Source organism: Paramormyrops kingsleyae, chromosome 8, assembly GCF_048594095.1.
Source record: "Paramormyrops kingsleyae isolate MSU_618 chromosome 8, PKINGS_0.4, whole genome shotgun sequence".
Taxonomy (NCBI): domain Eukaryota; kingdom Metazoa; phylum Chordata; class Actinopteri; order Osteoglossiformes; family Mormyridae; genus Paramormyrops; species Paramormyrops kingsleyae.
The window spans coordinates 6,973,910-7,001,674 of NC_132804.1; the positions used below are offsets into that span (position 1 = coordinate 6,973,910).

Below are 27,765 nucleotides of genomic sequence, written 5' to 3' on the forward strand. Positions count from 1 at the left end.
TGCTCTAAAACAACCACTTGCTCATTCTGACAGTTAAGAAAAAAGATATATTTTGCAACGAAGAAGCCAAATATATTACATTCAGTTTTATCTTTGGTGTATGTTCCCAAGTTGATTCAGACAGAATCCCAACTGGATTGAAGTATCCATCTAGCTAAAAGTGTAACACAATGTCACTTGTGTTTGACATTTTAGAGAAATGTGTTTGCCACTTGTCTGCCTTCCAGTCCAATAATACAGGACCCATCAATCTCTGGTCTGATTACCCACAATGCCTGTAAAAACAGCATCACCCTTCCATCCCACGCCTGCGATACTATCTCTGTTCCTGTCCTTCTTAGCTGATCAGCCTTGTAACCCCACAGATCATGGCGTCCTTCTAACCAGGTTAGGTAACAAGCAAGCTTTGAACACCATGGTAATATCTGTAGTATTATTAGCGAACATGATTTTCACTGCCAAACTGACGATACACAGCTCTAAACGTCAGATCAGGTAAAACAGTCTTCAAGCTTGAATCCTGTAAAATGACATCAAGAACTGAGTGTCACGTTCCAAAATGATTCCAGCATAAGTTCATCTTAAGTCATTTAGAAATAAATCATCCGACAATAAACTCACTGAACCTGAAGGATTTTCCCAAGTACAGGCAATGCTGCAGTAAGACCTCAACATTACGATTCTAACATTTGGCCCACAGCAGGGGTCTCAAACTCCAGTCCTGGGGGGCCGGAGCCCTACACAGTATTTGGTTCACCCTCATTAAACACACCTTGTTCAACTCCTTGTGCTAATTACCACACAGCTCATGAGCTGAATCATTTGTGGTGGAACAGGGAAAGAACTAAGCTACACAGGGGTCCGGCCCCCCAGGACCGGAGTTTGAGACCCCTGGCCTACAGGAAGAGCATGGTGCCTTATCTCATCTAAGGAGTGTAGCAAATAAATAAATACATAAATAAAAACTCTGTGCATCTTTATCTCGAGATTGTCTCTGATTATTTTGGATCTCTGCTATCTGGTTGCTCTGACGTTTCTTCAGGTGGTGCTGAAAGTGGCTCCAAACTTCATACCGTAAGTAATGCAGATATGAAGCCTCCCCAAACTAACTTCTTGTTAAAACACAATGAAAGATGCTATAATACTATTTTTCCCCATTTGTCATTGGGATTTGCTTATATCTTTGGGTTCCTCTGGTTCCAATAGCAGGCGAAGGGTCTTTCTATACTGAGCTCCCGTTGTATGGAATGATCTAGCTGCTCATGTCCGGGAATCAAACACGCTGCACTATATATTCTATGCAACCCCAAAAACAGAGCAGCTTGTGCGTCAAGCTGTCAGTGCTGCGACCTTATTATGGGATGTGATTATCACTGTCAGCTGAGACATCGCATGATTTGGTGCTGACTGGTCTCTGGTCTCCCTCACTGTTGCATATATTCTCTGCCTCTCATAAATGTATTTATAACCGAAATAACTATGCACAAAATATTTCACTATACTCTCCTCTTTCCCTTCTGCCTCCTACTCAGGAGGTTTATGACTGACAGGATGCAAACGTTCAGACAGCTATGTTGCTTAAAAAAAAATAATAAAAAAAAGCTCTGCCTTGGAACAATCCAGTGATCTGAGCCAGTCTTCTGCATGGACCCTCTAAGTCAGGGGTGTCAAACTCCAGTCCTGGGGGGCCAGAGCCCTGCACATTTTTGGGTTTCCCCTCGTTTAACACACCTGATTCAACTCCTTGTGCTAATTACCACACAGCTCTTGAGCTGAATCATTTGTGGTGGAATAGGAAAGAACTAAGCTGAACAGGGCTCCGCCCCCCAGGACTGGAGTCTGACACCCCTGCTCTAAATGATTTGCCTGTAGAAACTGGTCATGTGATTCAATCACATGGTCACATTAATTGCTGGTCCCCAGTCACTGCCAGTCATTATAATAATAAATAATAATGATTGATACTTTATTGATCCCCGTGGGTAGGATTCTCTGTATGCCACCCCCAACTTGCTCCCTGTAGCTGAGAATTTAAATATTGGCTCACATATAAAAGCTGAATTTTCCTTTTTTTTTTTTTTTTTTTTCCTCTGGGAAAAAAATACCCTTATCAATTACAGTGTGCTGATATATCACAGTAAAGCAGAGTTTATCGTCACTAGATCAGAGACACACAGACATGTAACGCCCCCAGATAAACCGTCCTTGTCGTAGCTGTCAGGTTTTCTGCTGGACGATCCCTGCATGCAGGTAATTGTCAGGACTTAGAGCCACTGACTGGATGGAAGTTTCTGGAATTAGATGTGCAGGTAGAAGATTTAAGTGTCCAGACATGGACATACAGGACATAGACATACAGGACTTAGACCAAAAAGTGCATCTGAATAAAAAAAATTCTTTTATAAATGTGTTGTAGTTGGTTTGCATTTGCCCAACTTTGAGGTGTGCCAAGCTCATGACTGGGGGGCCAGCCAGCTGTTCTTACATTCCAAGTTTCCAAGTTTGTTGCTTGAGCCATGGATCTTCAGCCCAATGGACTAAAACTTCTAGATAAATTGCGTTGATGGTTTTGTTGAAGGCTGCTGCCGTAAGTGTAATCTGTAGGAACACAAGGGACAGTGTATGTCATGACAAAGTCAGCTATGTAAACCTCAGTGTTAATTTTTATCAGCAGTCAGTTCTGCCACGACCATAGTTGCGGCAGCCAGACTTTGCCCCCATCATGCACCAGTGTGAGCAGGCTTTGGTGCTTATTCCAGTTCTCTATAAGGGTACCGGCTTGACATCTTCCCTACTGTGTTAATGGCTCTTGCTGCTTGGAGGTGTTTCTCCTTCTGGAAGACATAACACTTTTGCATCCAAAGTTCCACAGAACTAGCCACATCGACACAGCAGAGCCCAAAATATAATATGTTATGTGTCTGTGCTTAATCACTACGCCACCTGCTGCCCAGTCAGCAGATTGCATGTAGTAAAACGTTTATTTCAAGTCGATTTAACGCAAATGTCAAATAAATACAGACTGTATTATGTATAATGTGCACGCAGTAAGCAGAATAATGGCGTACAATAAAAAAATATCAGTCTTAGCTGTTCATTTTGTTTTGTGCTGTTTTTGCCCTGCCTCTCTGGGCTTTGATAGAACAGCACAGCCTGTCAGGCGATGGAGGGTAGATGTGTTCCTGTGCTTTGAAGGCAGCAGCTGAGCCAGTCGCCCTGAACCAATGGTACGACAGATTCCGTGGTTCTTCCGAGCCACTTCAACAATCCACTGCAAGGCCTTCATGCTGGAGTATAACAGAGTGACATCGCCATGGCGACGCAGCAGTAATGCCAAGTGACACAACCCCCGGCTCCCTGTACGCAACATGAGTGGGTGAGGCACAGCGCGACGATGCAATGCGGCGGGAAGATGCGGCAAAAGCCGCACGTCCCACGACGGGGGTGGGGGCTACGTGTGTGTGTGTTCAAAAGTAATTCAAAAGGAAGGATGTTGTATTTCTGGCAAATATCCAAACCAGTGAAACTGGGAATGTCTGATAATTCAGTCTGGATCGTCGAGGGGGGGACACACCAGATGACCCCAGAGTAAACTTTAGAACCCCCTTCTAGCAAAATGGTTTTTGCTATTTAAAACTACACTTTTCACTTGTCCCATTCAAAACCATATCTTTCCAAGTTTGTTGATATTGAGCACCAGGTATTACTGCTCCTGTGGATCTCCAGCTCCAGAATCCCAGTCTCCTTGGCGTCCACACGCCTTATCCAGCGCCCCCTTCTGGTGGCAATGACCTAGCAGCTCCTCTATCCAATGGCAGGAAGCTGAAGACCCTGTCCAGACCTTGTGGTGTACCAGCCCTCCTTCCAGGCCACTTTGGGTCCTCGGCAGAGTAGCTGGAGCAGCAGGGGGACAAAAAAGATATATTTTTGGCCAGAGTGTCGCTGGGAAGCCTTGTAGGAGCTATAAGATCTGGGATTAGACTGGAAATGCGCTGCCAGTTTTAGGAGAGAGAGCAAGGGAACGAGGTCAGAAAATGACAAAAAAAGATGCACCACTAAATTCACTAAATTCTTCCCCTTAAAAAAAGTTTTGTAACAAAGGGAAATTCCAATTAATTACACAGAACTTTCATTATAGGTGCCCGTTTTATATTCTGGGAGGACAAATCTTTCCACATAAGGAGAAACTCATGAAATATTAAAATGCTGGTGTTTTCTCCTGATATTTAGATTAGTGGATATGCATCATTTTCAAGTTAAAATATTACAGTCTGCCATATTGCTGTCACTGTGCCCCTGACTGGGACAGCCGTAGTCATATTTAACACACATACTATCTGAATGTTGATGATGCTGTTATCTTTGTGTAAAACGATGCAAATCACATCTGTCCTTCACACACTCACCCGCAGATGAAGTCGAGATCCTGCTGCCTGGACCTCCATTCTAATCCTGCGAAAGCAATACGGCCGTCTGACTGTTTACAGGCAAGTCTGGGGTGGAGATACTCAGGCTCTCTTTCTGTAAAGCCTTAGTGAAGCAAACAGTCGATGTATTTTAGTGCTTGTTAGAACTATGCTTACCATCACTGTTAAATATACGGTATTGTGCAAGGCAGTCAAATTGTTTAAATACTCTTCATATTGATGTAAAATTATGATATTGTGTCTGTTGAAGTGTGTTAGTTTATCCATTTAAAAAACACTCTTAAAATCACTCCAGTATTTGCAGCAACCACCCAACACTCCCATGTACTTTTAAACTCTACCACCATATCTAACTAATCAATACTTCATCAAGGTATTGAACTAGTTAAGTTAATTCATTAAGTGAGCTGATGGTGGAATTTAATAAATACATGGAATGGCTGAGGTGCCCCTGAGGAGAGGTTTGGGGACTGAAGCCGTGTTCATCTAGCTGTCCAAGTTCTTGGAAAAAAGAAGTAGTTCTTTTTAGTTTTTTCGTGCTACTGTTAATTTGAATATATTCCAATGTTAAGTTTGGCGTTTTGTTTTTGAGAAAATATGCATTTATTACTCATAAATAGCTTTTCACATTTTCTTTGACTGTCTAAAAAAATTTTCCCAGCACTGTGTATTAAAAATATATTATGATCAACAATGTACTAATTAAAATCACTCAAACAACTAGAATTTTATTAGAAATATATAGTAAAAATAAGCACAGGTAAGGATTTGATCCTGGGACAAGGCTAATAACGCACAGGCAGAACACTGAGATTTACCTAAAACATTTCCCTCCCAGCATGACTAGACTGGGATTAAATTTCGGCCCTGGACTTTGGGGTCCCTCATGGCCCCATGGCCGAGCGGGGGGGGGGGGGGTGCACCTCACAATTAATTTTGCCGGTCAACATACCCAGCAGCCCACTGGGACAATGCCTGGTACGCCAGATGGCCAGTCCAGCCTGCCTGCCAGAGCCTCCTCCCGAAAGCCCCCCCAAGGGCACTCAGTGACCTTCAAGGACCCCGGATCCAAACGAATGGCCATTTTATATTCAGCTTCACTTTCACCAGCGCTATGACAACATTCTTTTTGGGTACGTGTTGTCAAAGGTGGGTATTTCAGGTCCAGCGAGGTAAAGTCCAGACAAAAATTTTGTGTCAACCAGTTGAGTGTAAATTGAGTCACATTCACAGAGTAGTCAAGTCAAGTTTATTTATATAGCACATATAAAAATAACAATTGTTAATCCAAAGTGCTGTGCAAAAAGAGAATTGAAACTAACAAGACATAATAAAGCATAAAACCAACTCAACTACTATTTAACAAAGGTCAGGTTTTAGGTCATGGTTTTAAAGTGATAATTGATAATACTGCAAATTCAAAATAAATTTTAAATTTATCTTGGTCTGGACTTTTACTCTCTGGACCTGAACTACCCATATCTGCTTGTTGTCCTGATTCCGACTGTCTCACACTCACACCCTCTAGGCTTCTCTCTCACTCCTTGTGTGGTTCGAATCTGTGACGCGATTGTGCATCGCGTTGTGATTGGCGAAGGTGGCATGGATGTCCCAAGGTACTGTAAAGTGAGGTGACGATTCCTTTGCTCACCTGCAGCCATTTTGCCAATGATAAGATCACATTTGGCCTGTGTTGATTTCCATGCCACCATCTTTTATTCTCCTTTCATCCTCTTTGTTGTAAAAGTCCCACTAAAATCAACCCACTTGCATCCTGTCAACCAACCAGACAGAAGCGAGTCTTGCACTGTTCATTTTGTAATATAATATGCCATTAATATAATAAGTAATGTAATATGGCATTCCTCTTCAAATTAAATTACGGTGAGTCAGTGTTTTAACCAGATAGATGGCTCACATTCACTATGCTTTACACAATCGGGGAACGTGATCAGACAATTAGGGCAGCCTTTTGTGTAGCACTGTCGCATGGAAGCGAATGGAGGAAGCAGGAGCAAATGAGATTCGGAACAAAAGGGGTTTATTAAAATGAAGGCAACAAAAACAGGAAATAAATGGGATTGCGAGAGATCGGAAACAGAGGTAACAGGGAAGAGACAAGCAGGGCAACAGCGTCAATGACAAGACCTTAAATACAGCCAACGAGTGACTAAACAGGAGGCAGCTGGAAGTGATTAACATGAGGGCGGGAACAAGGGGTAAGAACGAGCCACGCCAAGAAGAAAACAAGAGGATTAGACAGACATGGTGGGCAGGACATGACAAGCACACTGACAAGCTAAATTTAAACATTTATTTTATAGCTGTGAATACTGTAGTTATGTATGCATGCATCCATTCATCCATCTTGTTTAAAATCATGGTGACTCTAGAGCCGGTGGCACAAGCACGTGGCACAAGACAGGGGACACCTTGGGTGGGATGTCCCACCCCCTTAAATATGATGGACAGGAGCACCGATCTATCGCATTAAATATTACTTAAATATTGTGCATCGCGTTGTGAGGTGCCATTGAGACCAGCTCAAAAAGTCCTCCTGTTAGCTCCTTAGCGTGCTAAGCTAAATGCACCCCCCCCCCCCCCCCCCACAATGTCCTCACCCTCCACAATTGCCATCCTATTCCCAGCCATTCAAATAGCATGGGCAGGCTATTGTTCACAATGCCATATAATTGGAAGTGATTCTAAAGTTCACAGACTGTGGGTAAATTTAATAAGCAACCCGATCCTTATAGTATATACTTAATTGAATGAGCGGTTTCATAGATTAAGCTTTTTCGCGCAGAATTCCCCACATTCAGATTCACTGTTCCTTGAGCAGTTTCTGAATGTCTTACCTTTAGTACATTATAGCGAAAGACTTTCTGTTAAAGTTCTCAACATCTAAGGAATAACTTAATTACACTCCCGAGCCAGGAATAGTTAATGTTTCCGTTCCCATATGCTACTCTTTAGTGTAGATAAGCTATATTTGTCACGCGGTGTAACTGCTGACCCACATGCACAGGTTGTCCTGAAATCTAAGCGCCATCTGCGCCAAAGTGGAGCATTGGGGCTAATTCTGGTCATTGGGTTTCATGGGAACTGCTTTCTGGAGCTTTTCGTAATATATATATATATATATATTTTTTTTTTTAAATCACATTACTGAGAACTTATAATAACCATTTCCACCTATTCAGATGACTTTTCTATATGGCTGTACTGATACATATGGAGTTCTAGCAAAATAAAAGACTTTAAAATAATGTTATATGTAAAGATTATAAGGTTTTTAATATCAAAGTTACCGCGGAGTATTTCTGGTGAAGTCGTTGTCGTAGCTGACAGTTTTTGGCTGGTCGATTCGTCTCGTCGATTAGAGTTTGTGAGAAAGAAGTAGGAAGGGGAATTTTGATATTGTCAAAGGACAATAAATCCTTGTCATAAATATTGTTTTCTTGGAAGAACTGAAATCTTATGTTTCAAATCACAAGGCGTCAGGATGTTAAAAGTCGTTTGCAACGAGATTTTGAGGGATTTATGATACTTATGTGACAAGCAACAAGTTACAAATGTTGCTTCGGATTTTTACAAACAGATTATTCTGTATTCGAAAAGAGGTATGTTGGGAATGCATTTAGTGAGATAGTCGCTAATGAGTTTTAATGCTTGTGAGTTTTGTAATGCGGAAACATCATAATAAAGTCAAGCCAAGGGTTAAAGCTGGTAATAAGAAATAAGTTTACTGTTTAACTGCTAAAGCACTATTGAAAAATATGTGAAAGAAGTACAATCTTATCACTTTAGTACAGGATAAATTATAATACTCAAAACGTGTTTACTGGTTCATTTTTCATTACAGGATCACGTTGCAAAACAGATTTTTGATTTACATCACTCTGCCTTTTATCTAGGCAAAACTTGGTAAATTTTCCCTCATTTGCCATTTGCAAAGTACGGGTGGTGCTTCTGCAAAGTACATTGTGGTGCTTCTCTCTGCCCCGGAACAATGGGCAGTTAAGGACCTTGTTCAGGGGCCCATGGCCCTGGTTACTGTTTAAGGCCTTCTACATGCATTTACATGACAGGTTTAAGCTTATAATTTCATAACAATATATTAATGATAATTACTATTATTATCATTATTGTTGTTATTGCAATAGCACGTGGGTTTTAATGCCATGTCATCCAACGTTACCCAAGGACCACTGTGGAACATACAAACAAAAAGTAACAATGAATTCAAATGCTATTCAAATCACAATTGGAGCACTGCGGATTTTCCAATGACTTCACATGGAAGGCACTCTCCTTTCCCAGGTTTGCCAACTTTGGTCAGCTGGGTGGAGTGAGAGATAAGTCTGCATACACATGCACATGCGTGTTTGTAACAGTTTTATTGCCTTGTAAATTTGTCTTTTGAGTTGCCAAGTACCCCAACGCTTCTGATATAGCTAATTTTAGTTTTATAATGGATAATAAATATTAGCCGTAAGATTTGCTTGCGTGTGTCTGAAATCGTGAGTATCACGCCAGATGCGTGAGATTTGGCAACCCTGTTTTCCCGTGCGCGTCTGTCTCTGACTTTCTGCGGCTAGTGATTCAGTATTACTCAGCATTAGGAGTCACCATTCATAATAATTAATTTCTTTTTCCCCTTATGAAGGCAGGCCAAAAAAAACACAACCTCCTAATATTTACCCGCAACTGTATGTACAAAATAGCCCAACTGGGCGGGAAAACCACGGACCTGGCAACTCTGCCTTCACCGCATTGTGCGCCCACGGAAAGCCCCGCCTCTAGTGAAGCCCGCCCCCATTGAAGCCACGCCCCGGAACCTCCTTAAATCCCCCACAAACTCCTCCCAGCTTCCGTTTCTTTAATATATTTTAAAATTTGTCCTTCGGTGGACAGAAGACGCCAATTTTAGATTTGGAGTGGCTCCAGGACCGAATTTATAGTCTTTGCATATTTACTTGGTATTTCATTTTCATATTTATCTCCTTTTCTTACTTGCGTGTTTATTTCCCTTCACTCCTTGCAGTTAAGTTTATATTCTATCTCTTATTTTATGTGTTGACCTGGGTGTCTTTTTTCCGTCTTACAAGTCGCTTTAACTCAAGTCTTTCAAAACCGACTAGACTGACGGGCCGATGGAGCAGTGGGGGGGATCCTGTTTTCCCCGATTTAATTTAGGCAGAGGACATTTCCGAGAGGGGGGGTGGATGGAGGGAGAGAAGGGGAGAGAGCGAGAGAGAGAGAACGCGAAAGCGAAGCAGCACGCCAGTTTGCGAGCGCCGGAGCGGCCTTGTTCGGTATGTAAATACCGCTTTTTGCATCGGGGAGCCCCGCTGGATCTCCTGCCTCGTCAGTCGCCGCAGTTTCTGCTGCAGAAACAGACGCGCGTAATGGTTTCGTCGTCGTGGTGGTTAAGAGGGACGCGTCGCGCACGCTTCCGCCGATCGGCTACCACCAGCGACGGGGAAGTCGCCTGATGCCGTAACGATTAACTTTAAATCCGGAGGCTTTGCAGCCGGCCGTGTTTCGATTGCAGTGCTGCGTTATTTGTCTGTTTTTTGGCGTTATGTTTCATGCACACAGCTGAACAGCCGGGCTCCCGTACCGACGGGCTGCGGCGGCTCCGTTACTCACACTGTGCGCCTAAGTTATGGCGCTCCTCGCTGCTTCGTCTGTTTGCGTCTAATTCCGCGATTACTTTCCCCCCCGAGTGCTTGATTATTTTGTAACATTTATGATGCATCAGTTGAACTCCGCTTTTTTTTTTGTTGCACGGCCATTCGCATATTCTGTTCATCCAATTAGCCGAAAGCCGACGCGCCGTCCCTAGATTACTGCTTGTATGGTTGCTTGCCGTGGGACGTTTTACCCCATGATCTGTGGATTTGTTTCCCACCCCCTTTTTTGTGGTTAATTTTGTTAAAACTGGAGTTTCACTTCGTGCAGACTCTTATATCCTACAAGGTGGATGAAGTACTCATTCCTTTACCTTTAGTACTTGCATTCTCTAACCTTCCGCCCCCACAAACAATGAGGCAGGAGGGACTCATTGCCCAGAGTCGCGATCGTCCTCCATGTGGCGATGTCCCGCCATGGCGCGACCCCCCTCGGCCGCTGCTTCCGTTCGGTGACCCGTCTGTTCTTCCCTGCGCCCCCCCCCCCCCTCCTCCCCCCGTACATAGATGCCGGGTTGTTCAGTTCTAATGACTTCTGGCAAACTTTTTTCTTCAGCACTCTCACGCTGAACGCCCCCCCCCCTCCCCCCCCCCCGCTTGCTTCCATGTGATGGTTTGTGGGGTCACCTGCATTTTATTAATTCTTCATTTTATTAAAGCTTCATTCCATTGTAGCATGTATTGATTAGATGTGTCTCTTCCAGAATAAGACAAAAAAATGAGTGACGCAAAGGGTAATCAAGCGGTGTCCCCGAAAGGCAAGGATGGTGTGGAGAAGAGAGGGCGAGGCAGGCCGCGTAAGCTGCCCCAGGTAAGGGCCCGGCGCGCCGGCTGCGTGCTCCACCGTGGCGGCGCTTGCGCTTTGTGGGGATCGATTTCAATTCAAGTAATCTCTCCTGGTTCTTTAGGGGGATCGCGCCCCCCCCCCCCCGGATGCTTATACTTATTCAGAATGCTTATACGGGGCTTTGATCACACGGTTTCTTGTTTAAGACGGGTCGCCTTGAGAGCGTTTCCACCCAGACGCCCTGTATTAAACATTTTATAATGTCCTTTATCTTGCATGAATTATTCATGCCATGAGTTGCTAGATGCCGCCTGTCTGTTGGGAGCTGACAGCTGCTTCATTGGCAGTGATTCCTGAACCAGACAAACATTTTTTTAAATACTGATCTTTATCGCCAATGAATCTGTACATTCCTGCCGTAAACACACGGATCTTTAAACTGTTTCTTGTCTAATGGTGTGCAGCAAACCTGATTTTTTTTTTCCTGTAAAATGCAGCTACTTGGAATCATTTTGGCCGAACTGAACCGATCTAGCCATTCAAACATGAGGCCCCTTATATTTGTTGTGATTGGTAACGCAAGTTACGTTTCCTAGTTTTTCTAGGTGTTCCAATGGTTTTACAGTTCAGTGTAATCCACGTTGTAGCATTGGTCATGTACCTTGCCGCTTATGACGTCATGTTACTGGCCTTTGCCCATTGGCTGATAGTGATCCTCCCACCCCTTTTTAGTCAGCAGGGGGCTTTGGTGGCTTGTAGCTTAAACTCTTGAGCCAGATGATTTTCCCTGAGCTGGTTTGTATGTGATGGGTGGGACCTTGGCCTGATTAGCTTATGGCCTCGCAGGCTGAGCATGGGAATCCGGTTTCTCGCAAGTACTCTGTGGTCAGGGAGATGTTGATCATGTGTAGGTGTCGCCTTATGGAAACTTTGTGATGCATATTGCAATGTTTATGAAACCCGAAAGGGGTCTCTTAGGCTACATGTCATCTACTGCCCTGTGTCCAAAAGCTGGGATGCTGTGTGAAATGTGCGTTAAAACAGAATGCAATTTACAGGTCATTTAAACCCATATTTAACTGGAAATAGTGGTACATGTGCCTGTTTCAACTTTTTTTTTTGAATGTTGTTGGCATCAGGCTCAGTTTGAATTTATTTATAGCAGTGACATTTTCTGCACTTGATGTGGTGTTCCGTTATCAGTTAAATATGGGTTTATATCATTTGTATATCATTGCATTCTGTTTTATTTTCGCTTTACACAGCATCCCCTCTTGGAAACAGTTATACCAATAGTCTTAAGTTGGTGTTGCCACAACCAGTGTAAACAAGGCTCAATGGTATCTATGGGATCCAAAATATTTCCATACAGTGTCTTTTGGGGACCAGTTCTTGAGAAGTTCTCAGATGCACCCCACTGTATAAGTCCTAGCAAGGTCACGATTATAATTCTCTCAGAGCTCTTGTAAAAGCAGCAGTGATACACTTTAGCCGACGATTGTCCTCTAGCGGTACGTGGGGGGGGGGCACCTGTCAGCTCATCTGGCAACAGGTGCCTTTGGTGTGGGCACTAAACACAGCTCCCTTTGTGTGGTGATCATGCCACACAGAAAATACACATTGTGCCTTGTGTGGTGGCCTGCGCTGTGTGCTTCTGGTGGGGGTGGAGGCATGTGGGGGGGGGGAGTGGGGGGCTTCCGGGAACAGCCACTGACTTGACTCCTAAATTTCCTCTGCTTTTTGGAGGGAAATTCAGTTACTGAAGGGGATTGTGTAATACTGCCTACAGTTCAACAGATGAAAGAGTATCTTAGAAGAGGAATTAAGGGTGGTGACTGGTTTCCAGGCCACCTTAAAGTATGCTTTACAAGAAGAACTTCATTTCTCCGTAGGAGACCATTAGTTCCCCAGTTCCAAAGAGGCCGAGGGGGAGACCGAAGGGAAGCAAAAACAAGACCGCCACCAAGGCAAAGGCAAGTCCTGCATTTGTGTCTTTCAGCTTGATGTCTGTGGTGTACATTTTGCCCATCTGCCTGCCCCCAACCAGCCCCTCGTGCGTATGGGCCACACGGCAGCTGCTAGTGCACGCCTGTTTGCCCGTGGCGAGTCGTACAGCGCTGCACGCCTCCCCCCAGGCCCGTACTGCTCAGCTGTGCATTCTCTGCTTCCAGATTTACAGTCTTGCTGGAATGCTGTCCATGTCCTATTTTGGAAGCTGGTTTTGCGTAACCTTGAGTATAAAGTGACTTCCTGCTTTTGTACATGTTCTGCTGCAGACACCGTACCGTGAAAGCTCTGCTGCTACATTGGTAGCAGACTGTAGTCACTTTAATGGCCAGTAACTTTAGTGCTTAATAGAGGTGGGTGCACTAAACAGCCTGCAGTGGGCGGGATTTGTCGCTAGCTGCCTGGTGTACCCATGAACCGGCAGAGTAACCGGTGGTAAGGGGGCAGGCGATTATTGATTGGTGGTAAGGGGGTGGGTTTTGAAGCTGGCCCCTCCCCTTTGCTGTTTGTGATGTTCCAGCTTAGGTTGGGCTCCCTCTAGTGGTGGTTTGTGTAGCCGCTCTGAGGGTCGTGCTCCTCTGCTGGGTCACATGGAGCTGAGCATCTTGGCTGATACTGTGCTTATCGCTTTGACAGAAGGTTGCCAAATCTGCCAAGCCTGTGAAAGCTCCGTCGGGAAAAGGCAGAGGGAGGCCGAGGAAGCAGGTAAGCCAATGGCTCTCATTTCTACACCATTCGTTTTGTTTGAATTCTGTAGGACGACATCTTGGGAAAGTTCAGTAATTGTATTGATTGTCACATTAGTTCTTGATAAGCTTTTGCATAATTGTGCAGTTGGGCTTGTGGTGGTGGTGATGATTTTTTTTGTATGGGATTCCAAACTTGCCAAGAACACATACCCGGTCCTTGCATGCCCAAGCCAGTCCTAAGGTTTAATGGTTTGTTGGCGAGTAAATTATACGTGTTTGTTGTGGGATGTAACAGAAATGCAATGCAATCAATGTCGTTTTGTCAAATGTAATACTCGGTGTGAAATGGTCACTTAAATTGTGGGATTCGTAATGAACTCTTCAGAATGCTTCTCTCCCTTCCCCCAAAAACAGCAATCATGATCTGGGTTTGCACTAAATTGGTGCAGTTGAGGGACTGTTCAGTGCATTAATCCTTCAGTCTCGTTCCTGTAATGTGGTGTGTGGTAGGTTTGTGTCTGTTGCTGATGGCAACCATTCAAAACACACTTGGCTGCATTTCAGAAACATTTTATCAGTTTACTTTTCTTAGCCCAGAACAAAAAGGAGGCTTTCAATGGTTCCAAGCTGTTGATGTTGCTGGGGAGGGTTCGATTCAGCCTTGGAAGGGTCTCAGTGAGGATAGGTGTGTCATTTCTGGTACTTGGTTTGTTTACTTAGACTGACGTATGGATCCCTTGGCTTGAGATTCCCTGAACAGGCTTGTGAGTGTGACAGTGATTAATCTTTTAGGCTTAATAAGCTGTTCTGGCTCTTGGGTTGTGGTCCTCAAGATAAAATCCTCAAATTCTGACCTCCATAATGGGGTCTTCAGGGTGCTGGTCAGCTGTGTGTTCACACTGCTGCGTCTTTGTCCTACTCCTATGCGCCCCCTGCAGGCCAGGTGACTCAGGTTCAACCCCAGAAGCCTGTTGGATTTAGAGACTCATCTGCTGCTGTATTTTTGTTCTTGTTGCATGCTGGGAATGCACAGATATGACTAAAAATTGTTGCCCCTGTTGCATTTTTGCATCCCGAATTGCCTAGATGTAGAAGAGTGGCTATTACTTATGATTCATTGAGGGCTCCGCGACAGGTCCTTTGAGGACATGAACCTGCGGCTGGTGTTTTGTATCCTTAATGGCTATAATTAGCAGTTGCGTCCTATTGTGTGAGCCAATGTTTTTGCACATGTTCTCAAATCCCCACGTTCTGTGGACCTCACAGGGGTTTGGATGTCACCAGGATGTCAGCCCGTGTGGGTAGAAATGACCTTCTCATTGTCTGCCTCCTTGCTTTTCAGGAAAAGGAACAGGAATCATCTGAGGAAGAGGAGGATGACCAGTAAACGATTTATTTTCGACTCACTACCTCATTCAGCTTAGGCCTGTTGATCATAGCTGGACTCAACCTCTCAACACCACCGCCCCCCCCCCCCCCACCCTCCTTCGGACTGTCCCCCCCCCCCCAGTGAAAGGGAGGCATGCCGTTCACACCCATCTGCTTTTCTGCTCTAGCACTGGAAGGACCTTTTTATACAACATGGTAAACAGTCAACATATCCATATTTATGTGCGTGTATATAGAAGATGACTAACTGGTGACTGGCTACCCATTGTCTTTCGTAATGACTTATGGATGTTGAAAATGGTCTTTTATACTGGACAAAGGTCTTTTTTTTCCCCTCCCTACTTTGTGGTACGCAAAGTTTTTAAAAGACCCTTTCAGGGGAATTAGTTTTAGATATGCTATGTTAGTCTGTCTGCTTGTTCTGATTTTATTTCAATTTAATTTTTTTTTTGCGGGCATATTGGATATTTACTCCTAAGTCTCGATGTGTGAATGACAAGCTCTCTGAGATTTGGGATTGGCTGTGGTTTTACAATTTGATTCTTTTATTTTGTTATGGTCAAGATGACGTAGGACTGGGGTCACCTGATCTGTTCCTCAGCGGATGGTTCAGTATTTTTATTGTGGGAATGTAAATCACTGGATTCACTATGGAGCTCTGCTAGTGGGGATTGACTATACGCAGCTGACTTGTTTACCCGGAGTTGACGGCTAGGTTTTGTTTCAGGTTATATTGAGAAGCCGAGTGTCCCTCGTCGTTCAGTGAAACGTGTAACTGCACTAGGATCATTCATTTTGCATGAGAGTCAAGGTGTTGTGTAGGATTGAGTGTTTGCTATTTTCTATGGTTCTCTCGACTCTCTTGGTGTTTCCTGAACTTAAGTGTGAAGTGAAAGCACTGTCCCATCACGTCTTTGGTTTTTAGGACGTTTAGCAGACTTGGTTCCACATTGACTGGCCCTGCCATCTTCTCTGCTTGTGTCTTGATGTGCTGGGCTGCTATCAAAGATGCTCTAGTGTCATCAGTAGCTGCTTTACGCTCCTGAGTGCAGCCGTCTGACCTGTGTGCTTAGTAGGAATATGAGGTTGTTGTAAGAACTGGAGGAGCTCATGTCTGCAGGCAGTGCTGCTTCCTGATTGGAGATGTGGAAGATGTGAGATGAGATTAAATCTGTGGAGGCTTTGCCAGTGAACCTAGTGGATGGTCCGTTTTTGCAGAACGAGGAACACGTGAATCTGCAAGATGAGCAGACTACCTTCAGCTTTGTCACGTTGTGGTGTGGGCTCAGGTCCGTGTCGACCTGGAGAGAGCATACTGAAGAAAGCTCTCCTGTTTCACTGCCTGAACACTTCCTGCTGAAGCCCTTAGATTTACTCTGCGTTGGTTGATTGTCATGGATGCCCTCCCTTTGCAAGTGGGGGGGGGGGGAGCAGTCTGTTTCTCAGTATTTCAGTTCGCCGTACATTACAGGTTTTTTTTTTTTACTTCTCTTGTCCTCGCATGACTCTTGTGTCCCAATTCTATGGGCCCCCAACCCCCCCTCCCCCTCCCCACACAGAATGCTGGTCCGTCACTTTTTGCCAGACATACTGCTATTGGACCTCCAAGGTCCTTCACATACCTCATGACAAACCTCTCTGTAAGCTGGTTCAGTCCTCATGTTTTGGGGAGAGGGAGAAAACGGGGTGCCGTGTGTCGGGGGGGGGGGCAGCGCAGCCTGTGCTCTCTGTGCTGCTGCTCTGATTTCTGTTCTTTCACGCAGAATTCGACATGTCCGCACCTCCCTTCGTGCTGCTCTCGGTCTGTGCAGAGCATTCAAAGGAGCGCGGACGCTTAAGTCAGGGAGAAATCTATCTTTTTGTGACGGTGGATTTTTATTTTCTGTATTTTGATGACAGTATCGGTTAAGTACTTTTTTTTTTTTTTTTTCTTTTTAACCAGTAATGAAATGTTCAGTCTTGTTTCTCACATGTAGTTGGGACATCTTGATTGGAAGTCCTTTCAGTTAATCCTTTTAGTATACAGTAGTTAATCCTGCCCCCCACTCCCCTAAACCTATTGATCATGTGACTTGCAAGTCTGCTTGTCTGGATTGGTTAGTGTTTTAGCGCCATGTTGGCTCACGGCCGCCGTTGGTTTGATCATGGTCACCAGGCATAGTGCTGATGCTGTGCTCGTCACCTTAGATGAATATGATTTCAATTTTTCTTTTTCTCCCCTCTTCCACCCACTCGAGTGCATTTTACAGAAGCTGTGCTGTGCTCATAAGATGGCAAGTCTACTTGACTCCATCCTCTTAACACTGCACTCTGTTGGGTGGGCGTGTTTGTTTTTATATCTGCTTTAGTCATTTTCTGCCCTGTTCCCTTTGCCCTTCCTGTGGGCTTGGATGCCTTGTACACATCGTCTTTTAGGCTGCATATTAACCAGGTTTTATACATGGTGCAGATGTTGCTATTCATGTGAATATTTTTTTTCCCTACTTCTGCTGGAATTGTATGCCGTGTTTTTGTTTTATGTGCGAGACAGACCACAGGTTAACACGTCTGCACCCTGTCCTTCCTCAATCTGTACCTCCAGTTCGTGTCCTGCTGATCGCTTGGGAAGGTTGGCTGGTTAAAGCACTGATGTACAAGCAGGCCACGGGGACACTGGTGTGACTGGACTGGCTGAAGACCCAGTCTCCTTGTCCCAGTGGCCTTTTACCCATTCATCTTAATTTTGACGTAACCCTCCTCCCGTCTGTTTAAACAAACTAAATGGTTGACTTTTTGTATGACATTTTCACTGTCAGATATCTCTAATGGGTTGGAATTTGAAATGTTCTTTTACTGATGTGTGAAATAAAGAATAGCTCATCAGCTTTTGTCGTGTGTTGTATAACGTGCAAATTCACTGGTGTGCAAGGGCATTATGGGTATTCAGTTTGATGGGCTATGTACTGTACAATGATATGGTGGGCAGTGCAGTCGCTTTGGTTACACCAGCTACAAACATTCCTTGATGTCAGTTTTCACAAGTGCATAGTTAGGAAGTCAGTTTTTAGAAAACATCAGTAATTCTTTTTTTTTTTTTCTTTTTTTTTTTATTGCCCACCACCCCCCCTCTTCGGAGGACAACTTTTATTTTACATTAAATTCAAGAGCAAAGAGTGTGGCCGCTCCGAACTCACCCGTCCCGTGGAGGGAAAGAAAAAACCGGGGGATACAGAAACAACAAGCGTAACGAGAACAGACATTAATCACCATGGGGAGAGAAAAGAAAAAGGAAACAGAGGTATACAGAAAAAATAAAACTAATAATGTCGGTGGGATGGAGAAAATGAAGTGTAGGGAATACAGAATACAAACAACCATAAGAAAAATAACACATTACAAGGACATCAAACAACAAACATAACATCAGTGACAATTATAATTAATAATGTGACAAATAGGTATTATATATATATATATGTAGCACACACACGTGATCGTACCCTTATACATGTATATTTCAATTCTTATGTCTATAACACACGCTAAAAAGTAACAATAATAATGATACTGATCGCTGAACCATTCTTATATGTATGTGTAAGTGTAGGTGTGACCTGATTTGTCATTGGATGTGCTGTCATATGATGCCGTCGGGGGAAGCGACAGCACCCCCCCCCCCCCCCACAAGGCCGAAGGCGAAGGCAGGAGAAACCAGGCAACCGAGGCCACCCTGCCGCCCCCCCGGCACAAGGGCCCACGGCCATGTGTCCCGGAGACATCAGTAATTCTACTTTTTCGCTGCCTTACCCATGTGCCGCTCTTGGTACTGCTCTATTCCTTGTGTAATGTAGCTTAAGGAAGTGGCTGCTGAGTAATTATCTTTGGAAGGCTTTTTCTTGCTTCATACATGATTGTCATCGACATCCCAGCACACCACTGAAATGTGTCCTCTGCGTTTAACCTACGTGACATCAGTGGAAAGCTATTTCTCACCCAAGGTGTGGTACCTTGCTTGTCAGAGATTAGAACCACCAACCGTTCAATCACGAGCACACACTCCCCTACCCACTAAGCCGCCAGCACCCCCACAATTTGTCAAGAATTTTTTTTCCCCCTTTCTGACTATCAGATGACACCTGAAGCTGTGTGCAGGAACAGCTTATGGTAAGTGTGTAGTGATGTAATCCAACCGTTCATGGTCACATGCTCAGGTAAAAAAAAAAAAAAAAACCCTGGTTATGATTATTAGAAATGGACCCGATTCCGATACAAAAGCTCTTTATATCTATATATATGTATAATATACTTTTAAAATGTTAGTATAATATGACTAAAATACAAATTAAAGAGAATGCAGTATGCCCAAAAAATTAAGTAGGCCACTAGAACCATACATAACAATTTCGTGTTTCCAGATTGTCAGCTTCTTAGATGATATTCCTACGCTCCAGCTACTGCGAAGGGTTTGCGCATGACGTCACAGCAGGCGGAAGTCACTGCGCTCACAATACTGAGTGGCAGCATTGGACTTCCGCGTGCGTGCTGCAATAAAGACATCTAAAATGGGAAAGAGCTGTCATGCCATTGTACAAATAGATTTAACAAGAAATAGCAGCTATCATTTTACAGACTGCCAAAAACTAAATAAGTAAGTATCGGACGTGGATCGGACACGTGGCCGATACCCTATCCGTCAAATAGGTCTGGATCGGTGCTGTTACCAATCCGAATATCGGATCGGTACGTCTCTAATAATTATGATTTTAGTCCAGGTGTCAGTCCCTTAATGGCATTAAAGTAATTTTATTCTTTAAATTAGTTATCTGCCTGTAAGGCATGTCAACTAGAATATGCTTATCTGTGAAGGAAAAAATCATTTTCTTCTTAAATGAGTCTGACATAGAGTTCTTGAGTTCAAATGTGTTTCCTTTACTTTGCTAATTAATTGCTGTGATCCTTATCTTTGGCTGTTATTCGTTTCCACACAAATGAGTTTTGGCTTTAAAACTGACTGCACAGATCTAAGGCATGAAATGCTTTTAACATCATTTTCGTCCCTAAAACACCTGCTTGATTTATGAATCCTTAACGGACTTCGCCAGTCGTGACTGTTCTGTTTAGTACACCGATGAGGAGCAGACACTATCATCATCAAGCAGGTATACCTAATAAACTGTGTGTCAGAGTTGCAGCCGATGAGAGCGCAAGACACAGGGTTAGGTGAAGCCGGGGCAGGAGTTTAAAAAGCCGTTGAAAAGGTTTAAAAAGTTGTCAACAAGTCGTGTGGTGTGAAGGAGCCATAGCGAGCCAGCGGCAAGCACGTGCAAGTGCAAAGAGCTTCACAACGTTCCCTCAACATCAGCATTTGGTGAGAGACAGGCACTCGATCCATATCTATGCACTGCACATGCTTATTTGCTGTACACTGTGTCTAAATGTGCTTGTAGGGGGGGGGCTTTAAACATACCATTTCCTCCCACTACAGTCACCAAGTCGGAATGATCGTTTCAAACAACTCTGCAAAGTGGTCGTTAGTTCTTCCTGGCTGGGTGTGTTTTAGCAGCTGGAGTACATGTGGTGCAAAATGTCACTCTCTCTCTCTTCCTGTTGAAGGTCTTCGGAGGTGAGATCTGCAGCTTAGAGGTGCCCCTGACTCACACGTGAAGAACATCCACTTTACCCTGTGAAGGACACCTTCTGGGGACAAGATATGAAAAGCTCATCGCAGACAGCGCGTTCATAATCATGCTTCACCCAAGGAAACATTTCAAATGTTTATATTGCGACATAACGTTCCATCAGGTGCTCATAAGGTACAATATACAATGAAATGGTTAGAAACACAATGTTCTAATTCTGAATGCACTTTACTTTGGGACTCAGATGTACTCTGAAGATCTGCAGAGCACAGATCTGCAAAGTGACTGCATTGCCCGCAATGTAATGGTCCAGCACGTAGCCCATCAAACTTACCCATAATACTTGACAGCGATAATAAACATGTATTTTATCCATTTATCATTTACTGTCATTTTATCAGTATTTGAATGTGTATTCTGTGGTATAAAGTATTTTAGCTTTTTAGAGGAGTACAGGTAGAGTGTTGATATATTGTGTACCGTACAGAATACCGATAACATACTGTATGTATACAGTGTATATGATGTACCCATAAGGTCCTTCTGGACAGGATTGACCCCGGATGTGTATGGAATTAAACTTGTGGAGCAAAAATGTGGACCTTCTGTGGGTCCCCGGGGACTGGCGTGACAGGCATTTATTAGGGCCAGTCTGTATGCAAGATTTTTGGATAACAATTTTGCCTCCTCAACAAATCCAGATAGAAATTCAAATACTGGGTTCTCTGTGCATCCCTAGTCTGCTTAGACACATCACTGACTTCTTAAGCAGTTAAATTGGAAGGGAAAATCAACAATATCCAGTCACTGGTACACGCCTTAGAAACAGTCTTGTTGCCAAGCAATGTCAAGAATGAATCTTAACAATGCAAGTTCAAGAAAGCCCTTTTATGCATCAGAAATGTTAGCATTCCATTGTACAACACAGTATACAATAGCAAATAATAAAGTCATACAACACTGCAAAAGAGCAACAAAATCATGCACTGCGGGAACCAAAAACACAACAATGCTGTATCACTGCAATTTATGGAATACATGGCCTGGCCAAAAAATAGCCACTGCTTGAATTTAAATCAGCAGGTACTTAAAATCCAATGATAGCATCTTTATTAAAGCTTAGCAACGTTAAGCTGAATACCGGAATCCATTGAATGGCCAGCTTATCCCATCAATGGGTTTTTTCTTACCTAAAGGCACGGACATATTCCGGGACGATAACGCCAAGATTCATAGGGCTCCACCTGCTAAAGAGTGGTTTAGGGAGCGCAAGGAATCATTTTCACACGTGAACTGGGCACCACGGAGTCTTGACCATAACCCATTGAAAGTCTTTGAGATGTGCTGAAGAAGGCTTTACGGAGTGGTTCAGCTCAATACAAGATCTTGATGAGAAATTAATGCAAATCTGGATGATTTGTTTTTTTTTGGAGATGCTGCATAAGCACGTGGAAACAATGCATTGACGAATGTGCACCACAAACAATGTTAAAGGCGGTCCAACAAAATATTGAACTATGCGGCTTTTTTTTTGGTCAGGCGCTGTATATTTTTGAATTACTTTGAAAACTTGGTTAACTTTTTTGCATGTGGTGGTTTACATGATAATCACACACATATATTGTTTTGGGTGTAAAATTATTGCAAATTTATTACAGTATTACAGTTAATGACCGAAAGAATGAGATCATGGATACAAGCGGCAGAAATGCAGAGTTTCCTCTGCAGTGTGTCTGAGCACAGCCTTAGAGACAGGGTGAGGAGCTCAAAGTGGAGCCGCTGCTCCTCCCCATCGAACGGAGCCTGTTGAGGTGGTTCAGCAATCAGTCTAGGATGCCTCCTGGATGGCTCCCTGAGGAGGAGGTGGGAGGAGAAATGCTAAAAAACAATCAAGAAAAATTGTAAATGAAACCATACTAGTCTATACAAAATAAACACAGATTGAATATTTGGTTTTCAGGCCTGTCTCTGTTTTCATGGAACAATCATATAAGATGAAAAACTTGGGTGAAAGAAGGGTGAAAAAATTGTGGTTGCTTACATCAAGTTAACACATTTGTAAAAAGGAAAAAAAAAACTCTCACCCGCAAATGGAGAATGGTGAATTCCTTGTGAAAATAGACACTACCATCTTTACAGCTGATGGTTTCTGGAATGGAATTTATGTTGTTAATATAATCCATTATCTAGTTCAAGTACTTTCAAGCTGGGTTGATTGTTTAAAATGGACTTAAAATGAGTGGGTTTGCATGTAAATTATATAGGAGGATCACATACAAGCCGCTGGCTCTAGGGATTCACAGCCGGGTTTGTTAGAAACAACCAACAGATGGCAGCCATGTTCCATCTCTGCTCTTCCTAACAGGACTGAAGGAAGATTAGACTGTCGCCCATTTGTCCAGTAAAAGGTGACAGTGATCCTGCAGTCTGTCACCAAAAGCTCAGGGTCCCTGGCAGGGACACTCTGGCTGTGATGCAGGGCCACTGAGTGGCACACAGAGCAGAGGTGGGATTTGAACCCACAACCTGGACATGCGAGGCTAATATGCTTAGTCTTCTGCTCTTCATACCAACATTAAGGTCTTCGGGAAGCTTTAGTTTACCTCTTTCATCTTCAAATCCTTTATGAGATATTCATTTTTAATTTTTCATGCTTAGACGGTTTACAGTTGAGTCATTCTGGAGTCTTATTTGGGCACAAAAGATGTCAGACGTTCTCAGAATGTGACCCTTTCTTGCAATATAGCCTCTTTCCAGCACTGTAATTTTCTCTGTTCTGATCTTTGATTTCTGAGCTTTGTCTCATTCTGTCATAAATTGTTTTTCAAGCACTGTACAATTTCATTTTATACTTTTATTACGACTATAAACATGTATTTCATCCAGTTCCATGATTTATTACCTGAACAAACCCTATTTATATTCCTAGGTGTAATTAGTACTGATTAGCATGAGTCTGCTGAAGCCCTTCAGCTGGTCTGCTGTATATTTTAACAGAGTAGCAATAAAAGGAAATTATCAATGAAGTGTCACAGCCTGAAAAGCCGTTCCATCCAGTTATATATTGTGTATCTATGTAGCTGCAACCTTCACCAGGATGGATGGATTAATGGATGGGCAGATGGACAGATAGATAGATAGACTAACTTCCTCCATATTTGTATGTATTATGAGCTAAGTGACCATGTGACCATTTAAACTTCATGTCCAGCAGGACCTAGCATGTTTCGTTTTCCTTATGTGACACGTTAAGATTCTTCTCTGTAGGATTCGGTCACCCCTGCTGCGTTTGCCAGACCCAGTGACGCTGTGTTATTCCACCTTGTCAGCACTGTGTGGACAGATGCAGCTGAGAGACCCTCTCTGACTTTCAGATGCCCGTGATGCAGGAAGCTTTACAGGAAGAAGGAATGTCACGAGTTAAAAGGCCAGTCAGGGTGCAAATGACACGTTAGGGGCTAAATGGCCCGTCTGTAAATTCAGGAGATATGAAGCAGTGGGGAGGAACGTGGCCTTACGCCTCCAGGGCTGGGGGGGTTGTTAGCCTCCGTAGTGGCGTCTGCCGTCTGCATGCCCCCTGGAAGTTGGGTGGAGTCACGCGTCATGCGCTGAATTAAGTGGGAACCTCTTATGCCTTCTGGTTCTCCTATGAGGACATGAGCATCCATTTGTGTGCACTGTAAAGGTGCAATAAAAGACTTATTTACTCAGGTTCTTCCTTAATAAAATGATAATCCCATCCTCTTATTTAATGGGGATTTATTGTTGTGCCTTTCTTGTCTGAATTAAAATGTCTCACTATCTCTGTTTTCCTAGCTACGTAAGTGGCTGTGATCAGTCGGTAATGTTTTTATTTTACGTGATATTTACAGTATACAGAGCATGAGGATATTAATACTTGAAGGAGGGACGACAGCGTGCTGTTGGGCGGCCTGGGGCCCCCGCCGGGGGACGGTAGGTGGGGTTGTCTCTGAAGCACATGCCAGACTGGGCCCCACCGAGTTTCTCTCTTTCCAGGAAAATAGATGCTCGGAACCGCAGCTCTGTATTTTTGTGCCCCCAGCCGCACAGATACGCACCCCTTTATCACTCGGCCTGGGAAAATGCAGAACAGCTTTAGTGCAAACAGATGGCTGGCTATCGCATCAGCGGCCCGGTTCAGGGAAAACGATATCGGAGCAGCTGGAGATGTGGGCGGGGCTTCACGAGTCCAGGAGACAAATGAGGGAGGGGCAAATTCATCCACTTTGGGGAAAAGTATTTCAGTGGGTGTGGTTGGGTGGAGCATTCCATATTATACACATCAAAAGAACACTTTCAATACATGGGAATATTTACTATAAAGTTCTCCGCTGAATGATGTGTCCTTAAAAGACTGTCACCTTATGTCACCTCATGAGCAGGTGCCTTGGGAACATTGTGGACATGAGTGGTTGTATTATCCTTTTTAGTCACTGCCACTCCCCTGGACCCGATTCAAGCCTTTGGGGCTCATTTGCAGCATCCCGCTAAAGTAAAAACAGCCTGCAATAATCAATATGAAAACTCACCTGTGCTCCCTCCCATCTCAAGTGAGAAGATAACGCCTTTGCATTTCTGGGGTAGGTGGTGGAGAAATGAAAACAGCCTGAAGAGACTGGTTTGGGCTGTTTCACTTGGGTCAGAACCAAGAATTCCTCATGCCATTACATCCATCCGCCCATTGAGAAAGTTCTCCGATCTGCAGCACAGATTGCCTGCATCGATTCGATCCGCTGGCTTCTCAGGTTGCATAATCACCCACTGGCTTGGGGTACTTTCCCAGTTTGGCCTGGCTGGGATTTCGTCACTGAAAATCCTAGGTAGACAATGTCTAATCTGTAGCTCTCAATGTGTCTTTACATTTAATTTGTTAAGCATTTGCTTCTGTCCTCGGAAAAGCTGAGGACCTTGTTTGAACCAGCGACCTTCACATCACCAGCACAGACTCCTAACTTGCAGAGTCACATACTCCCTTTGGAGATTTAGGAGATTACCCTGGTGGACGTTTTCTTCTCGCAGTGAAAGGGAACACGGTGTCTCTCTGCCCGCCTGCACGTGACACCTCCCTGCGGTAAGCAGGCACCCCCCGCTCGTGACGCTTGGGCGTGCTCAGACACACGGCGACAGAGTGAGCACACGGAGCCAAGCCTGTACAGGCCCTCCGCATACAGCACCGGGGGGGGGGGGGGGGGGACAGGCGTGCCCAGACCACTGCCTATACAAGTGCCCCACCCCCTCCAACACCTACGAAGACCGGCCTAGTCAAATCAACGCAGCATGAAAAAGTCCCCTCTCAACTGACCAGATTTTTTTTATTTTCCTGGGGTCATGAATGTAGGTGAAGGCACAGTCTATGCTGGGTTACTGCCCCCCCCCCCTTACTTTCAGACAGCAGCACATTCTCTACCACCTCCTCCAAAATGCCCCCACCCATTGTCTGTCTCCCCCACTGCCAGCCGCTGGCTGTCTCCATCCGGCGTGCTATCACAATGTCTAATCCATGTCTGTCCTTCCATTCATTCCCCTCCCCCCTCCAGTTCCTGGAAATCAGGCGGAGATTATCCCCTGAGAGAGCAAAATGATACCCCCGCCTCTCGGGTAAGTGCAGGCTCCTGTTTAACGGCAGGTCCGCCTGCCTTTTATGCCTGCACCGCAGCACCAATCCCAGGGCCATAACAACCTTTGCGTTCCGCAGGTTATCTAAGGCTTACAGAACAATACTCCAATATAAGGAAAAATGCTGTCTGTCCAGTCTTGGAAAACTGGTACAGCCTTTTTCAGTTGTATCAAATGATAAGCTGAAACATCTGATCTTTATTCTTTGCATTTATCTCCCCTATAATAGGCATCATGTCCAGGATCAACCCACATTGGATGAGTGGGTATTCATAAACAGTGTATACTTTTAGTACCTGAAGTGTCGACATGACAGTCTCTCTCTGGAGGACTTTCTGGCAGGTTCTTGCGTCTCCTCCCCCGAGTTTTTGCTTGTCATCTGCTTTTGCTACAGGTTTCTCTTTCAGATGTAGCACTAGTCAGAGCTGTTTTAAAATCATGTCGTCTGGCTATTAAACAAAAATTCGAGACTTCCTATAGCCTTCACCGCACGCAGAAACATTGATCGAAAATCGAAAAGAATCTCTTTCAATATTTATTTTCAAAATCCATTTCTTTGATGACATCAGACACCATGAAATGAAACAAGAAACACAGGAACTTATTTCTGAACAGGGATAAATATATATATATATATTGACCATTGTATATAAAGTAACATGGCAATTCTTCACAGACCAAGCCCAGGAAGAGGTGATGTAGATCGCCTCCGGCACAGCAGTCACTCGCAGTTTCATTCCTTAACCAACCCCTCCCCCCCCAATTACCCAGAATCGCTACACAAGGCTTCCTTTCTACTAGCAATTCGAGGATGAAGAGCAACTAGGAAGCACACATTGTGTGGCAGACCAAGAGACCTCGGGGGGTGGGGGGGGGGGGTGCAGAGCCACGTGCCAAGACAACAAGACAAGCCAGCCAGGAGTAACGCTCCCCTTTACCTGCAAAACGCCCTTCCAGAACTGAGCAGATCACACTCAGACAGTGGCTTTATGGCTGCCTCTGATAATATTATTATTATTATTATTATTATTATTATTATTATTATTATTATTAAAAAGCAGACAGTTTGCCAGGCCAACTGCTGCTTCACTTGGGTGTCAGGTCATGTAGTTATTATTACCAGTTGTTTGGATATTTAACATTATAAACAGTCTTAGTAGCATGCAGGATGTGTGTGTATGTGAGTGCATGCATGTGTGTGTGTGTGTGTGCCTGCGAGTGCGTGTATATGTGTGTGTGTGCGAGGGCATGTATGTGTGTGTGTGTGTGCGAGGGCATGTATGTGTGTGTGTGTGTGTGTGCGAGGGCATGTATGTGTGTGTGTGCATGTATGTGCATATATGTGTGTCTGCCTGCGAGTGTGTGTATGTGTGTGCATGTGTATCTGTGTCTGTGTGCGTGCATGTGTACCTGTGTGTGTGTGTGTTTGTGTGCATGTGTACCTGTGTCTGTGTGTGTGCATGTGTACCTGTGTGTGTGTGTTTGTGTGCATGTGTACCTGTGTCTGTGTGTGCA

At 44.1% G+C, this 27,765-nt stretch overlaps 1 protein-coding gene and 2 long non-coding RNA genes across 6 annotated transcripts; 2 read left to right on the forward strand and 1 right to left on the reverse strand.

The window, feature by feature from the left end:
- The first annotated feature begins 9,286 nt into the window (after positions 1–9,286).
- Positions 9,287–17,861, forward strand: LOC111855053 (high mobility group protein HMG-I/HMG-Y-like). 4 transcript variants are annotated; one of them, XR_011992542.1, is made up of 6 exons: positions 9,287–9,409; positions 10,828–10,934; positions 12,803–12,883; positions 13,554–13,622; positions 14,949–15,068; positions 15,103–17,861. XR_011992542.1 is itself a non-coding variant. In XM_023833671.2 (5 exons), the coding sequence occupies exons 2-5, from the start codon at positions 10,842–10,844 to the stop codon at positions 14,991–14,993; spliced, it is 285 nt and encodes a 94-aa protein (XP_023689439.1). In that variant the 5' UTR covers positions 9,287–9,409; positions 10,828–10,841; the 3' UTR covers positions 14,994–15,080. The 4 variants fall into 4 exon arrangements, 3 of the variants coding, with proteins under 3 accessions (XP_023689439.1, XP_023689438.1, XP_023689437.1); XM_023833671.2 differs by lacking the exon at positions 15,103–17,861 and having other exon boundaries at positions 13,557–13,622; positions 14,949–15,080; XM_023833670.2 differs by lacking the exon at positions 15,103–17,861 and having other exon boundaries at positions 9,310–9,473; positions 14,949–15,080.
- A 1,595-nt stretch (positions 17,862–19,456) lies between these two features.
- LOC140592242 (uncharacterized) lies at positions 19,457–21,036 on the forward strand. The gene is made up of 3 exons (XR_011992543.1): positions 19,457–19,622; positions 20,159–20,342; positions 20,588–21,036. It is a non-coding gene; the product is annotated as an uncharacterized lncRNA (long non-coding RNA).
- A 450-nt stretch (positions 21,037–21,486) lies between these two features.
- On the reverse strand, positions 21,487–25,743 carry LOC111855034 (uncharacterized). The gene is made up of 3 exons (XR_002840807.2): positions 25,164–25,743; positions 22,698–22,762; positions 21,487–22,491 (listed from the first exon to the last, which is right to left on the reverse strand). It is a non-coding gene; the product is annotated as an uncharacterized lncRNA (long non-coding RNA).
- Positions 25,744–27,765: the final 2,022 nt, after the last annotated feature.

What these genes read in the sequence shown, in the direction of transcription:
- LOC111855053 (XM_023833670.2), top strand. Translation starts at nt 10,842, where the DNA reads ATGAGTGACGCAAAGGGTAATCAAGCGGTGTCCCCGAAAGGCAAGGAT. An exon ending in GGCCGCGTAAGCTGCCCCAG is followed by an intron (nt 10,935 to 12,802) that starts GTAAGGGCCCGG and finishes ATTTCTCCGTAG; the next exon opens with GAGACCATTAGTTCCCCAGT. An exon ending in GAGGGAGGCCGAGGAAGCAG is followed by an intron (nt 13,623 to 14,948) that starts GTAAGCCAATGG and finishes CTTGCTTTTCAG; the next exon opens with GAAAAGGAACAGGAATCATC.